The following is a 13,542-nucleotide window of genomic DNA, read 5'->3' on the forward strand; positions in this document are numbered from 1 at the left end:
GTTAATTTTGAGGTGAAAGCTTTGCCTTAGTCACTTATGTTCCTTCATGAGTGCCTAGCACAAAGTGGACTCAATAAATACTTGATGATTAAATGAATGTGGAATATGTATATGAAATAAGTATCTCACCTCAATGTTGGTTTAAATTCCCTGCTTTGCTAACGAGGAAATTGAAAATACAGAAGACTGACATAGTATTGTATGACATACTGAACCTGATTTACCCTCTAGAGAACAGGAAAGATATTACAAGTGTCGGGAAAATTAAGTTTCTCTTATTATTGTAGGTTGGAGTCTACAGACCAATAGAAAGTGCCCGTATGCTGAAGAAATTGGTTGTTTATAAGATTTTTCTCTATTAGTTGTCTCTAGCCTCCCCATTTTCTAAACATCACAAAGTTATGAAGTGGACATTCACTTATTCATTCAAGAAATAATTAAACAATTTTATAAGCCTAATTCTGTATCAGGTCTTGAGGATGTAGCAATGAAGACATGCCTAATTTTTGCTTTCATAGAGCTTATAATCCAGCTGATAAGAAAGTCATTAAATGAGTAATTATACGTTAGCAAAATGTAGAGGGTCAGCAAATGTATCCTATTGCTTACTGTGTCCTATATGCTATTATACGAAACACACGTAAGGAAAGATGATCTGTGCTCCAGGTTATAATATGATAGAAGTGATTCCAAGTGATTAAAAATATGTGAGACAGCCCTAACCGGTTTGGCTCAATGGATAGAACGTCGGCCTGCAGACTCAAGGGTCCCAGGTTCGATTCCAGTCAAGGGCATGTACCTTGGTTGCGGGCACATACCCAGTAGGGAGTGTGCAGGAGGCAGCTGATCGATGTTTCTCTTATCGATGTTTCTAACTCTCTATCCCTCTCCCTTCCTCTCTGTAAAAAATCAATAAAATATATATTAAAAAATATGTGAGACAATATAGTGACGTAATGATTACAGGGATAAAAGAAATGAAAGCATTTGGGAAATAGTGAAACAAAAATAGAGAAGGGAAAGGCAAGTCATAAAAAGTTAACATAGATTTCTCTATTTTAAATTCTGAGAAATATCTTTTCTACATAGTCTATAATTTTTTAATTCAGCACATAGCAAAAGATGATAGAAAATAACTTGGAAGTATTATTCTTAATTTTTAGTTATGATTAAAGTTTGGACATCAAACTTTTTTCAACCATTATTCCCCCCTTCCCAGCACTAGAAATACAATATTTAATTTTTGACAACGTAGTAACATTTGTGGTTCTCTTTCTTTGACATTTTTTTGGCATGATTTGAACATTTTATACTTTGAAAATAAAAACAGATGCTTTCTTCAAAGAACATTCCCAACATACAAAAATAATAGTCAATGTCTGAAATGACTACTTTTAGGAATACTGCTGCACACTGTTGATCCTCTCAGTACTTTTTTGGGTGAAGCAAACCCATGTCATTATACCTACCATCTAGATAAAATCTGAATCATGTCAATTTAAAAAAACAAGTTGGTAGTACAATTAATATGTAAAACTACTTGATTTTGGTTCTCAAATGAAGAGCTCTTGCAAATATCTACCACCAAATTCTTAAAACTTCTGAGTAACAGTTACACGAACAAATAATCTTTCTTCTTTTTTAAATCAATAAAGAGAAGAACAAAATGACCAGGCTATTTATAATGATCTTTACAAAATTAATATCAATGTGAAAACTGCTAATGTGCAGAACATACAATGCCAGATCACTTTAATTTTCACTTGCAGAAGCACACAAAGTATAAAGTAATAAGAAATGGAGTAAAGAGGTAAAATGATGCATTTTCTTTTTTATTCTATAGATGAAATTTGAAATGCAGCCAGAATCAGGAAGATCTAGAGGACTTGGTTTTGCTGAATTACTAATTATACTAAGAATCAGACCCAACTCAAAGTCACATTTAGGACAGAGGATCCCAAGATAATGAGGGAATTCTAGGCATTTAGAAATGTATTAGGTCCTGGGATTGGACACTGTATTGTCTGTCTTTTATTCTCTTCAACTGGCAGAAATATTACCTGATTATTTATTTTTTGTTCTTTCATCTTTTCATTTCTGCACTTGATGAGTTTCTATTGGATGTCAGGGACTTTTCTTTAAATAACCATCACTTCTCCCCCTAAAAGGCTCTACTCAAAGGTCTCAATGTCTGTAAGGTCTACCCAATCTCTCTCTTCAATAACTCAAACCCTTTGCCACATCAAAATCAATTGTTCCCTTTTTTGGTTCTCATACTTTTTTGTTCATGATTCTATTATATACAGTACTTATCTCAGGACAACAGAAGTTGCTTGTACGACTGTGTCCCACATGAGTATGTGAGATCCTGGAAGACAGAACTTTCAGCATTCTCCAGCAACAGTTCATGCTATATCTTTCAAAAAAATATATATACTTTTATTGATTTCATAGAGGAAGGGAGAGGGAAAGATAGAAACATCAATGATAAGAGAGAATCATTGATTGCTTGCCTCCTGCACCCCCCACCCCCACAGGGGATGGAGCCTGTAACCCGGTATGTGCCCTGACTAGGAATTGAACTGTGACCTTCTGGTTCATAAGTCAAAGCTGGACCACTGAGCAATGCTGGCTGGGCAGTTCATGCTGTATCCTAATCATCAGTAAGGGATCTAGAGATGGGTTACACATAGGAGCACAGAGTCTAGAGTGAGATTACTGGCTTTCAATTCCAGCTCTACTTGACAAGAGACAAATTACCTAGCCTTTTTGTGCTTCATCTGTAAAATAAGGATAAAATCCATCTGCCCGATGGGTCCTTGTTCTTATTAAGTGAGTTAACACATGAAAATAATTTAGGATAGTGTCTAGGATTCACTAATTATTAGCTAACATGATGTATTATTATATTACCATTATAATCATTAAATTAGGCATGGCCACGCCATTTGGGATTGAAACACTCCCAGGTCCTCACTTGACACTTTCAACTGAGAATAGCCAAATTTCTTTTAGGAGGAAGAAAGATTTTCAGGTTTTTGTGTCTCCCCCGCCCCCACATTTCATTCTCTTCTGAGTTGGATTCATTGTACAGAATGTCTCTTGGGAAGATTACTTATTAAAATAAGAAATAAGTTTACTTATGAAATGTCATTTGATAATTTAGTTGGCATGAAGTTACAATGCTAACACGTACTGTGTATAACAGATTGAACTCAAGAAATTTAAAGTGACAGAAGAATAAGTGCACTAGCACAGGCAGTGGCAGTGGCTGCTGTGACTCACTGGCAAGCCTTCTAAACTCGACAGTAGGTGTGACATCCATACCATTTTCTACCAGGGCGATAACCGAGCTCTCTGACATTGTCATTTATTTCTTAACCATGGAAATGCTAATATAAAGAGTGCTTTATGGAGAAGATGGAGGAGGTAACATGTAGATAATTGAAATAGTAAAGGGATGGTAATCTAGTCTGATTAATTTCATCAGGAAAAAGTTTATGTTCCACTAAATTAGGATGAATGTTTTATTTTATTTTTTCTTTTGAAGGCTGTTGAAAACTTTGCTGGAAAAAGACTGATTTCAAATACAACTTGAGGCACGAACCTCCAATGCGACTGTGAAAAAGATACTCCTTAAGTGTACCAATGCAGAAAATGATTATTATTCTCTTTGCTAAAAGTCCCATAACTCCTATAGGAAGAACAGCTTGGAATATAAGTATCAGCCTATCACTGATCACACTGTGTGGCTATGGACAGGTATTCCTGGGGAGAAAGCCACACTCAGGGTTCTGTTTGGTGCACCTGATTGAGCTCTAGTTCTGGAAAAGAGAACGCAATGCATACAGTGTATTTGCACTTTAAAATTCATAGAGAACTTTCCAATGAATGGTCATAACAAGAATTAGCTGTCCCTATTTTCCAAATGAGTAAATGAGGATCAGAGGACATAAGTAACTTGCTCAAGTTCACAAAGCAAATAAAAGAAATAGAATGTGAGGACTTTTGAGTCTGTGTCTTGGGAAATCTCACTTATTCCTCAAGCAACTTTAATTTTCCCTGAGGACTTTGATGCTCAGGGTGTCTCTCCTCTTCAAAGTGAAGAGCAGACTATACTTGATTCTCAGTAACACCTAACAACTTAGACTTTCCCCCCTTTTTTCTCATTTTACTTTGGCTGGGAATGTACACATTTTTTTTTATTGATTTATTTGTTCAACAAGCGTTCATTAAGCTCTAGCCATGTACCTAGTTCATGAGTCAGAATAAAAGTTATATAAAAGTTTCAGGCAAAGAATAATAATTATGCACATTTTAATCAACAATAGTCAAATGTATCTAAAAAGCTTCCCCATCTCCTTTTTCCCATTCAAAAATTGATATTATAAGCCTCCTGTGATTTTTTTTATTATCAGTGAATTAATTATCTATTTTGTGAACTTGAATCTAAACCCCAATGATCTGAAAAGTGATTGGTATATTTCTTTGATTTTGGCATCAGATTGGAAACTGAGAGTGAATATCAATATTATTTTAAGAAAAAAATAATTAGTAGGGTTATGTTTGCTAAACAAAAATAACAATGATCATCATCATAAGTATTATTCACTTCCACTTCAAGATGAGAAAGATGAAGTTCTGTTCAAGTTTATATAGAAAGTAAGTTGTAGAACCAAAAGTTAAACTAATATATTTTATTAAACTAGATTTAATTTAACAATTAAGATTAAATGGTGATTTCCTTGATGTATCGACAGAATGGAAAGAGCAACAGAATACAGATTAGCTCTTACATAGAATATGGACAGCTTATTGAGGAAAATAAATCAGACTTCTTACTCAAAGAGATGTCTAGCATCAATCCTGTTTTTAAGGCTACACAAATCAAATATACATTAATTCTGCAAAGTCTAGACCACAGCCATTTTTTTCAAAATTAAGTGCATAAGTCTTTTTTTTTTTTTTGCTGAAGAGCTTGAGAGTTTTTATATGTATAGTTTCCCATTTTTTAAAGCTTTTTAATTAATAAAAAATATTTTTTCAGAGTTTTACTTTTATTCACAGCATCACTAAAAAATGAGGGAGGAAATAGATATTATTTCACTTTGAAGATGAATAAACTAAAGTACTGGGAGGGCAATGTGATTTTCTAATTTATTTTAGTGTTGATATTAGACCATATTGGTATGGGAGAGTCATGGTTCATGAGACCAAACATCAAATTTTTACTAACATTGATGTTATTTCACTGACTACAAACTTTATAACAGCAGAATCTTCCTGATCTCTGTGCATTTTATTTATTTTATACATTAACCTTGAAAAAGTAGTTACTAAATGCCTTCTCAGGGAGGAAACTGTGAGAAGCACTGTGGGCTCAGTCATGAGTAAGGAAGTCACAGCAGTGGCCTCACAATACTTATCATCTAGAGCAGTGCATCTAATAAAACTATGATCCACATGTTATCTTCTATAGTAACGTTAAAAAACAAACAGGTATAGTTAATTTTAATACTGTACTTAACACAAAAATACTGAAAACATTACAATTTCAAGGTATAATGAACATGCAAATTTTTGAGATACATTCAATTCTTTTCTCATACTAAGTCTATATGTATATACTTAACTATATTATATAATTCTACACTTGCATCAGCTTTTTCTACTTGCCACACATTCATAACTTCAGACTACAATAAATAAGAAGGTTTTTCACTACAAATATAGGCTTCTTAAACCATGTTGTTATTCAGTCACTTACTGGTCTATAAGCTTCATGAACACAGAGGATCTATCTGATTCTCTCCCCAATCTATTCTTAGTACTCATTATAATGCCCTGGTATATAGCAGCCTCTCCTGAATCATTTTTTTTAAACAAATGAGCTTTAAAATGTAATTTCATTGTTCTATTTTCTCTTTACTAAAGAATTCTATCATCATCAATAAAGTTTTATTAGAGGTTGATATGAGCCATAAAAATAGACTCATTAGGGAGAACTCAAATCTTTTAGTGGAATTTACTAAAATGGGGTTTTATATACACATATATGATTATCATCACTTTTACTATATCATTTGTCACAACCCCAGTATGTTTTTCATATCATATCTTCCTGAAAACACTTACATTGTTTCTATTCTACATCTTCATGCAACTTCTATCTAAACAGTGTTATTTCCCCAAGTTTGCTGAGTAGGAACCTGAGACAGAAAAGTTAATTTCTTAAAGGCAGATTCCCAATTATGCCTCAAATTCACAAGCTTCCAAACTCTAGATTAGTACTGATGTTGCCATTAATTAGGCTGTACCTTTGAAGAAACTGTTGACACTCTCTGTGCCTCAGTTTCTTCAGTTACCAGATAAGATTTTTTTCACTGAAAGACCTCTAGAACACCCTCATTTCAAGTCCTCATTTTCAGCACCATAAAATTCTGGACTTACTTGTGAATAGAAAAAAAATGTGACATCTCATTGCCCTTCTTTTCAATATGAGAGACAGAACTAGTTAATGTCTGATGGAAAAGATAAGGTGCAGACATGTGAGTGAGTATGAAGTGAGGAAAAAGAAAGGGAGACGAGATGAGGGTGAATTTAATGTTAGCCTGCTAGTATAAACTCTTTATGGGGAAAAATCTCATGAAATATTTTATGTTGACATAACCTATGAGAATTTTGCAATAACTTGCCTTAAGGAAGTTGCTCAATGTTAAATTTCAAGGGCCCTGAGGTATGCTACTTAAAAAATTGAAGATTTAGTCAACTTTTTATATTTTATTAGCATAACTAAGAAGAATATATTTTTATGAAATCATGTCATAAGACAATTGCTATATGATCTTTAAATCTTGATCTGAATAAATGCATAATTAAGTTTTATTCCTTAAACTATGGATAATATTAAGATAGAAACAACCAATACTAGGAGCTTTCTATAAGCTTTTTCCTATGTCTTTAGCTATTTAATTAACTTAAGAGAAACGACTGAAAAGAAATCAATACATTTGGTAAATAAAAAAAATGTATGGCTTCAGAAGGTCCAAAAAGACAAATAATTTACCACTGGAATTCTGTGAAATAACAACTGCAGAAGTTGTATTTTTGTCTAGGGAAACTTTCATCATGAAATACAGCTGTGAGACAACTTTGGCTTCAAACAGAAAGGCTATAATAAAGCGCCTCCTAGCTAGACTTAGGTTCAAGAGGTTTATGGTGGCAAACAGCAAAAAAAGATGAAATGTTTCAATAAGCCCCTCAGGCTGATTTAGTTTAGCATTCACCAAGTGGAATAACCTATACATCACATACCCTTTGTTAGCCGGGTGTTTAGAATAGATGTATGAGTCACTGGATTTTATTTTAGCAGTTGGGCAATGCAATTCTCCTTTCGCCCAAAATATTAAAATGCAGAAATGTGAAACTGAAGGTAATGTCAGATCTTATACAGGATGCTTATCAAGCACTGTGATGAATCAAGGAATTTTTTTGCTCTTGTTATTCCACGCTTCACCTTGGTAGGCACAAATGATAAATTATCTCATGTAAAAAAAATCTATTATTAAACTAATCAGCAAACTACAGTATATTTTAAAATTGTGTGTGGGGGAGAGGTGTTGGGGGTGGGGAGGAAGCTTGCAAAACCAAAGATTTTAGGCAAGATTCACGCCTGCATGATTTTAAGTACAAATGAAACCCTTTGGGAGTTTGGGGGATTAATATATATATATTCTTTTTTTTTTCTCCCTCTCAGACACTGTTCAGAATTAATGAGGGTACCTGCGACGATGCTGGCAAGCTGCTGGGTTCTGGTGATGGGGTAGATGCTGCGTGCCTGAACGATTGCTGAAGCGATTTTCTTGGCATGCCTCTCCTCCCCGTATGTTCTCAGGATGGATGCAAGTGCCTGTTGATCTAAAGCGTTCACAACATCAGCTGCGGTGGGCATGTCAGGGTACCTACGCACAAGAAGAACCAATTAGTTCACTGACGTCAGTTTCATTGACAAGAGGTGAAACTTCAGAGTACTGAGACATAAAGTCAGGCATACAAACATAGGCTAAGAGAGCTTCTGAGGTTTTTAAAGTCAAAGACTGAAATCTTACAGGGATAAAATAAGCTTTCCGTCATTAGAGCAAGTGCGGACTCTTTGTGTGAGGTTCATCAAGGTCATGGGCAGCAGGAAATTAAAATAGTTTACTAACCTTTAATTCACAAAGAAGTGACTGCTCATGCAGATTTTCCCTAAACTAAAATAGCAGAAATATTTGGATTTAGTTTGTTCAAAACTTAAATTGTTGCTTGAACATTTTTTCTGTATAGAAATAACAAGGGTACTAACTGATACTTAAATGAGCCTCAATCTCAGGAACTTAAATAAACCCGAGACTGTCCAATAACCAACTACTTATATTATTGGAGTACAAACTGACTTAGAAAATCATTACAGGAGTCCCACCTTATCCCAGGGAATACATCCAAGACCCCACCAGAAACTTGAAACCACGATAGAACCGAGTCCTATACATACTATGTTTTTTCCTATACATACATACATACACTCTATTGCACCTTTGGTGTATGTGAATTACCAGCATCACTACTCTTGCACTTTGGGGTCATTATTAAGTAAAATAAAAGTTACTTGAACACAAGCACTGTGATACCACTATAATTGATCTGATAACCCAGATGGCTACTAAGCAACTAATGAGTGGTTAGCATATATAGCATAGATATGCTGGACAAAGGAATGATTCACATCCCAGGCAAGAGAGTGTGGGATTCCACAAGAGTTCATGTTGCTCTGCAGAATGGTGCACAATTTAAAGCTTATGAATTGCTTATTTCTGGTGTTTTCCAATTAATAGTTTCAGGCCATGGTTGACCTCAGGTAACTGAAAGGGGAGAAAGTGAAACCAGGGATAAGAAGGACTACTGTACAAGAAGATACTGCTGGTCAGCCTCCCTCACAAAAACTAGAACAATCTTAATGATAATCATGTGTATTATTTCAAATGTTTAACAATACTGGCTTCTACTTCCAGGACAAAAGACATCATGGGATAACACTTGGTAATCAACAAACAGTACTAAACAAGCCTAGATGGTAATTTCAGGTGAAGAAGACAAAGAAATATCAAACTGTGCCCAAATAAGTCATAGTAACAGGAAACAGAATTCACTTTGTCAGACCATGCCAGCTTACCTTACCTTAGAAAAATGGATCCAGGAATTCTAAGTGATGAGTTAACCGAGACCTTACTTATTAGAAAGATAGCTTTGCTAATAGTATAGTTACTACTCGTGTAGTTAATATGTTGGATTGATTGTTGGTACCACATTGTGAGAAATTTAACTAACAAAGATATGGCATCTTTAAGAACTGAGGATCAAATCAGATTTAAGAAACACTTAAATCCTTCCTTAAATATACTTCATTGCACCTCGTTAGAATGCCTAGGTCCTCCAGGAGAAAATTTTTTTGTCCTTGGCTTGTCCCCTATTTTGCCATCATCTCCATCTCTCTCTCTCTCTCTCTCTCTCTCTCTCTCTCTCCCTCTCTCAAATATTTTTTTTTCCTGGATGCATGGCACCCCAAGAACAATGAACATCCTACACGGTAGTCTGGTTTCTATATAAATAGGCTTTGCTCCTTCAATAATAGCTTTAAGGATAAAGATTTTGTCTTTAGAGTCAGACTGACCTAGATTAGAATCCTGGCTTTACGATTGGGTAAGATTGTTAATATAGTGGAGCCTCAATTTCCTCAATTTCTAACCTGTGAATGAAAGTAACAATACTTACCTCATAGAATTATTGAGAGAGTTAAGGGTGCATATAATCATAAACACATAGTATAACAGCCCATAGGGAAGCTCAATGCCTGTCCATGTCCCTTAGATTTTTCCCATTCTTGGATTTGCCAATCATCATTTTTGGCATAATCGACACAATCCCTGCTAGATCTTACCTAGTTGTAAATTCAACTGCCCAAACCACCGAGTATTAGAATGAACCTTGTGAACGATGATAAACTCAGATTCCATAGTATGGATTTCACCTCAAATCGGACAGTTCTAAAATTAGTATGGATGTACTTAGCAATTTTTGACAATACCTTTCTACTTTCAAGTATGAAAATAAAAAATGTTTTTTCTTCAATATAGTTCAGTGGATAATAGGCATAATTTTATTTTATCTAATGTTAGTACAAGGCCAAAGGGGCAACACGCTGAAAGCCAGAGGGCTTCTAGGAGGCTTCAGAATAGGCATTTATATGGTGTAGAAGTCAAGATACAGCCCTACCTGGTTTGACTCAGTGGATAGAGCGTCGGCCTGTGGACCAAAGGTTAAGGACACGTACCTTGGTTACAGGCTCCTCCCAGGCCCAGGCCCTGGTCAGGGCTCCTGCAGGAGGCAACCAATCGATGTGTTTCTCTCACATCGAAGTTTCTCTCTGTCTTTCCCTCTCTCTTCTACTCTCCCTAAAAAAATGGAAAAATATCCTCAAGTGAGGATTAACAAAAACAATAACAACAAAAAGTCAAGATACAGAATCTGTCCCCTACCCCAACTTAATAGGTTAAGGGATTTCATCGGTCCTCCAGAGGTCACGGACTTACAAAGAAAATATTAACCTAAGTGTGAATTTATTTATTGCCTTATAGTGAAGACTACACCTGACAACAGGGCTATACCCACAGGTCCTTGAATCTGCTAATTTCTTTCTGCTGCATGAAACCTTATTATGACCTAAAAGCTGTTGTTGAAATTGGGATAGCACAAATCAAACTATACTGTAAGATTCTAATGTTCAATGGCAACAAGTTAAGAAAGCCTGTTGCATCCACATTCAACACAGGGACATACCAGCCTCCATGATTTGACTGACCACTTCCCCTCTCCCATAACACCACTTGGATTAGCAATGCACTTGTTTACATCTCTAACTCTTCTTTTTCTATAAATTCATGTGAATCAACTCCCACTTTCTGAACGGCACATACTTTCTCCAGATCTGTTAATATTTGTGGCTAAGTTACAGTCTATGCTATCTCAGTGGAAGTCTACCTGCTTTTTAAGATATTTTCTCAACTCTAAATCTCATCCATTACATATTAAGAGTTTCATTCTCAAAGGAAATCTTATTTTCATGTTCCTAGGGGAGAATCTCGGGAACCCTGATTCTCACACTAAAATTTGCTGACAAATCTTTACATTAACAATATGGGGGTTTACTACTATTAACTAGAAGCTTTGTTCATTGTATTTCAGAAGGCATCCTCCTTAGCAAGACATCAAGAACAGCCAAAATTTGCTTGAGATTTTAGTATCTCTGCTAAACCTCAATCTCCAAACATGAAAAAATATTTGACCTTCACTATTAGTCACTGGTTTTTAAAAGATTTTTATTATTTTCTTTTATGATCACATTCTCCATTCTATGAATGCCAACTTGAGCAAAAGAAGGTTTAAGACTCAGAACAAAAAGGTTCTGACAAGTATGGGTCACAATCTCTGTTAAAAGGTCATATCAAAGCACGACTGTCCATAAAAAAAGATAATCAGTGTGAAAGTTATCCTCCTCACTAGTTTGTGTAGACAGCAATGGTTTTTCTTTCAGAATCCCAAATCTAGAGAAACACTGAAAGCTTTAATGAGTATCAAACAAAACTGATTTATTATATATGGATAGTGTTGGGTATGGCGTGTAATGGGAATTCTGCAGTCTTAAAGGGAAATTAAATTCAGAGTGCTTTTGAGAAATCGATTTCTTGTTGTGTGGAGAAATGCTTTATTGATACTCACCTGCCACCATCCATTCTCATGTCCAAAGGGCCATCATTCCGAAGGGAAAAACCTCTTTCAGGAGCATCAAATTGCATGGAGGAACATCCAAGATCGAAAAGAACTCCATCCAGCGTTCCTGGCTGCACTCCAGCTTTCATTAATAAGCCTTCGGCCTGGCTGAACTGGCCTAGCATAGCTCGGATCTGTTTACTGTGGACAAACCCAGGAGATGAAGAAAACACTGCTGTTACACAAAAGTCTTTTCTAAGGTCTATGGTCAATGGAAGCAGCACATCCTATTATTAAATGATTTAACCAATACATATTTACTAACTGCCAACAGCATGCTTAATACTATATAAAGACAGATGGGTACGGAAACTCTACATCTTTGGTTCCAACACCAGAGTTGATTTAATGTAATTTTATTCTTGCTAATGAACACAATTTGTTTTATGCTTTTGTGAAGGTATATAATAAGATGATAATTTTAAAAATTTCCTTTGTCAGGCCAGGTATTTATTTTTTTCTTTAAAAAATTATTAAATCTATGTGTCAGGAAAAGAAGCATATACAAATCTATAAAAAGAATAAATTTAGAGATAACAAATGCTGGTAAGGATGTGGAGAAAAGGGAACTCTTGTGTCCTGTTGGTTTGAATGTAAACTAATATAGCCACTAGTATAGAGGTTCCTAAAACAAATTAAAATTAGAACTGCCATGTGATTCAGCAATTCCACTTCTAAGAATATATCCAAAGGAAATGAAAACACCATTGTGAACAGTTATCCGCACGCCCCCCCCATGTTTATAACAGCATTATTTGCAATAGCCACGACATGGAAACAACTTAAGTGTCCATCAGTGAATGAATAGATAAAGAAGTTACAAAATATTATTCTGCCATAAAAAATAAGAAAATCATGCCATCTGCAACAACAAGGATGAAATGATGCTAAGTAAAATAATTAAGAAAAAGATAAATTATGATTGCACTTATATGTGGAGTCTAAAAAAGAGAGAGAGGAACCCAAATTTACAGAAGAAGAGATCAGATTCATGGTTATTAGAGGCAAGGGATGGGGTAGGGAATTTGGATGAAGGTGGTCAAAAGGTACAAACTTTCAGATAAATAAGTACTACGGATGTTTGTACAACTGATTACTACTGGTAGTTTACACCAGTGGTTCCCAAACTTATTTGGCCTACTGCCCCCTTTCCAGAAAAAGTATTACTCAGCGCCCCCTGGAAATTAATTTTTTTAAATTTTAATAGCAATTAAACAGAAAGACATATGTATTAATGTTTCTACCTTTTTCGTAAAATATAGTAAAAAAGGTGTAAATTAGAAACATTGAAGTGTGAAATTATGAAACTATTTATTGAACTCAGAATAGAAAGGTAATACAAAAAAAGTTAAAACAAATGCACCTGTGGCCATCACCGCCCCCCTGGATCGCTGCAGCACCCACCAGGGGGCGGTAGCGCCCACTTTGGGAATCACTGGTTTACACTGATGTATGGTATATATGAAAGCTGCTAAGAAAGTAACTCCTGCCCTGGCCGGTGTGGCTCAGTTGATTGGAGCGTCATCCGATGCACCTAAAAGTCACAGGTTCAATTCCTGGTCAGGGCACATACCTGGATTGTGGGTTCGACCCCCAGTCAGGAGCATGTGGAAGGCAGCCAATGGATGTTTCTCTCTCACACATTGGTGTTTTGATTTCTCTCTCTCTCTGAAAAAG

The 13,542-nt window shown here is 35.5% G+C and overlaps 1 protein-coding gene across 4 annotated transcripts in view; it reads right to left on the reverse strand.

Annotated features, from left to right (window-relative positions):
* The window catches only part of METTL15 (methyltransferase like 15), a 177,439-nt gene that overhangs the window by 27,628 nt on the left and 136,269 nt on the right, over positions 1-13,542 (reverse strand). For all 4 annotated transcript variants that reach the window (XM_014545221.1, XM_014545220.1, XM_005873075.2 and 1 more), the window contains 2 exons: positions 11,815-12,006; positions 7,783-7,961 (listed from right to left, as the gene is read on the reverse strand). In XM_014545221.1, coding sequence (XP_014400707.1) covers positions 7,783-7,961; positions 11,815-12,006 — 371 coding nt within the window. The remainder of the gene's footprint in view (positions 1-7,782; positions 7,962-11,814; positions 12,007-13,542) is intronic.

Source organism: Myotis brandtii, unplaced genomic scaffold, assembly GCF_000412655.1.
Source record: "Myotis brandtii unplaced genomic scaffold, ASM41265v1 scaffold399, whole genome shotgun sequence".
NCBI lineage: Eukaryota > Metazoa > Chordata > Mammalia > Chiroptera > Vespertilionidae > Myotis > Myotis brandtii.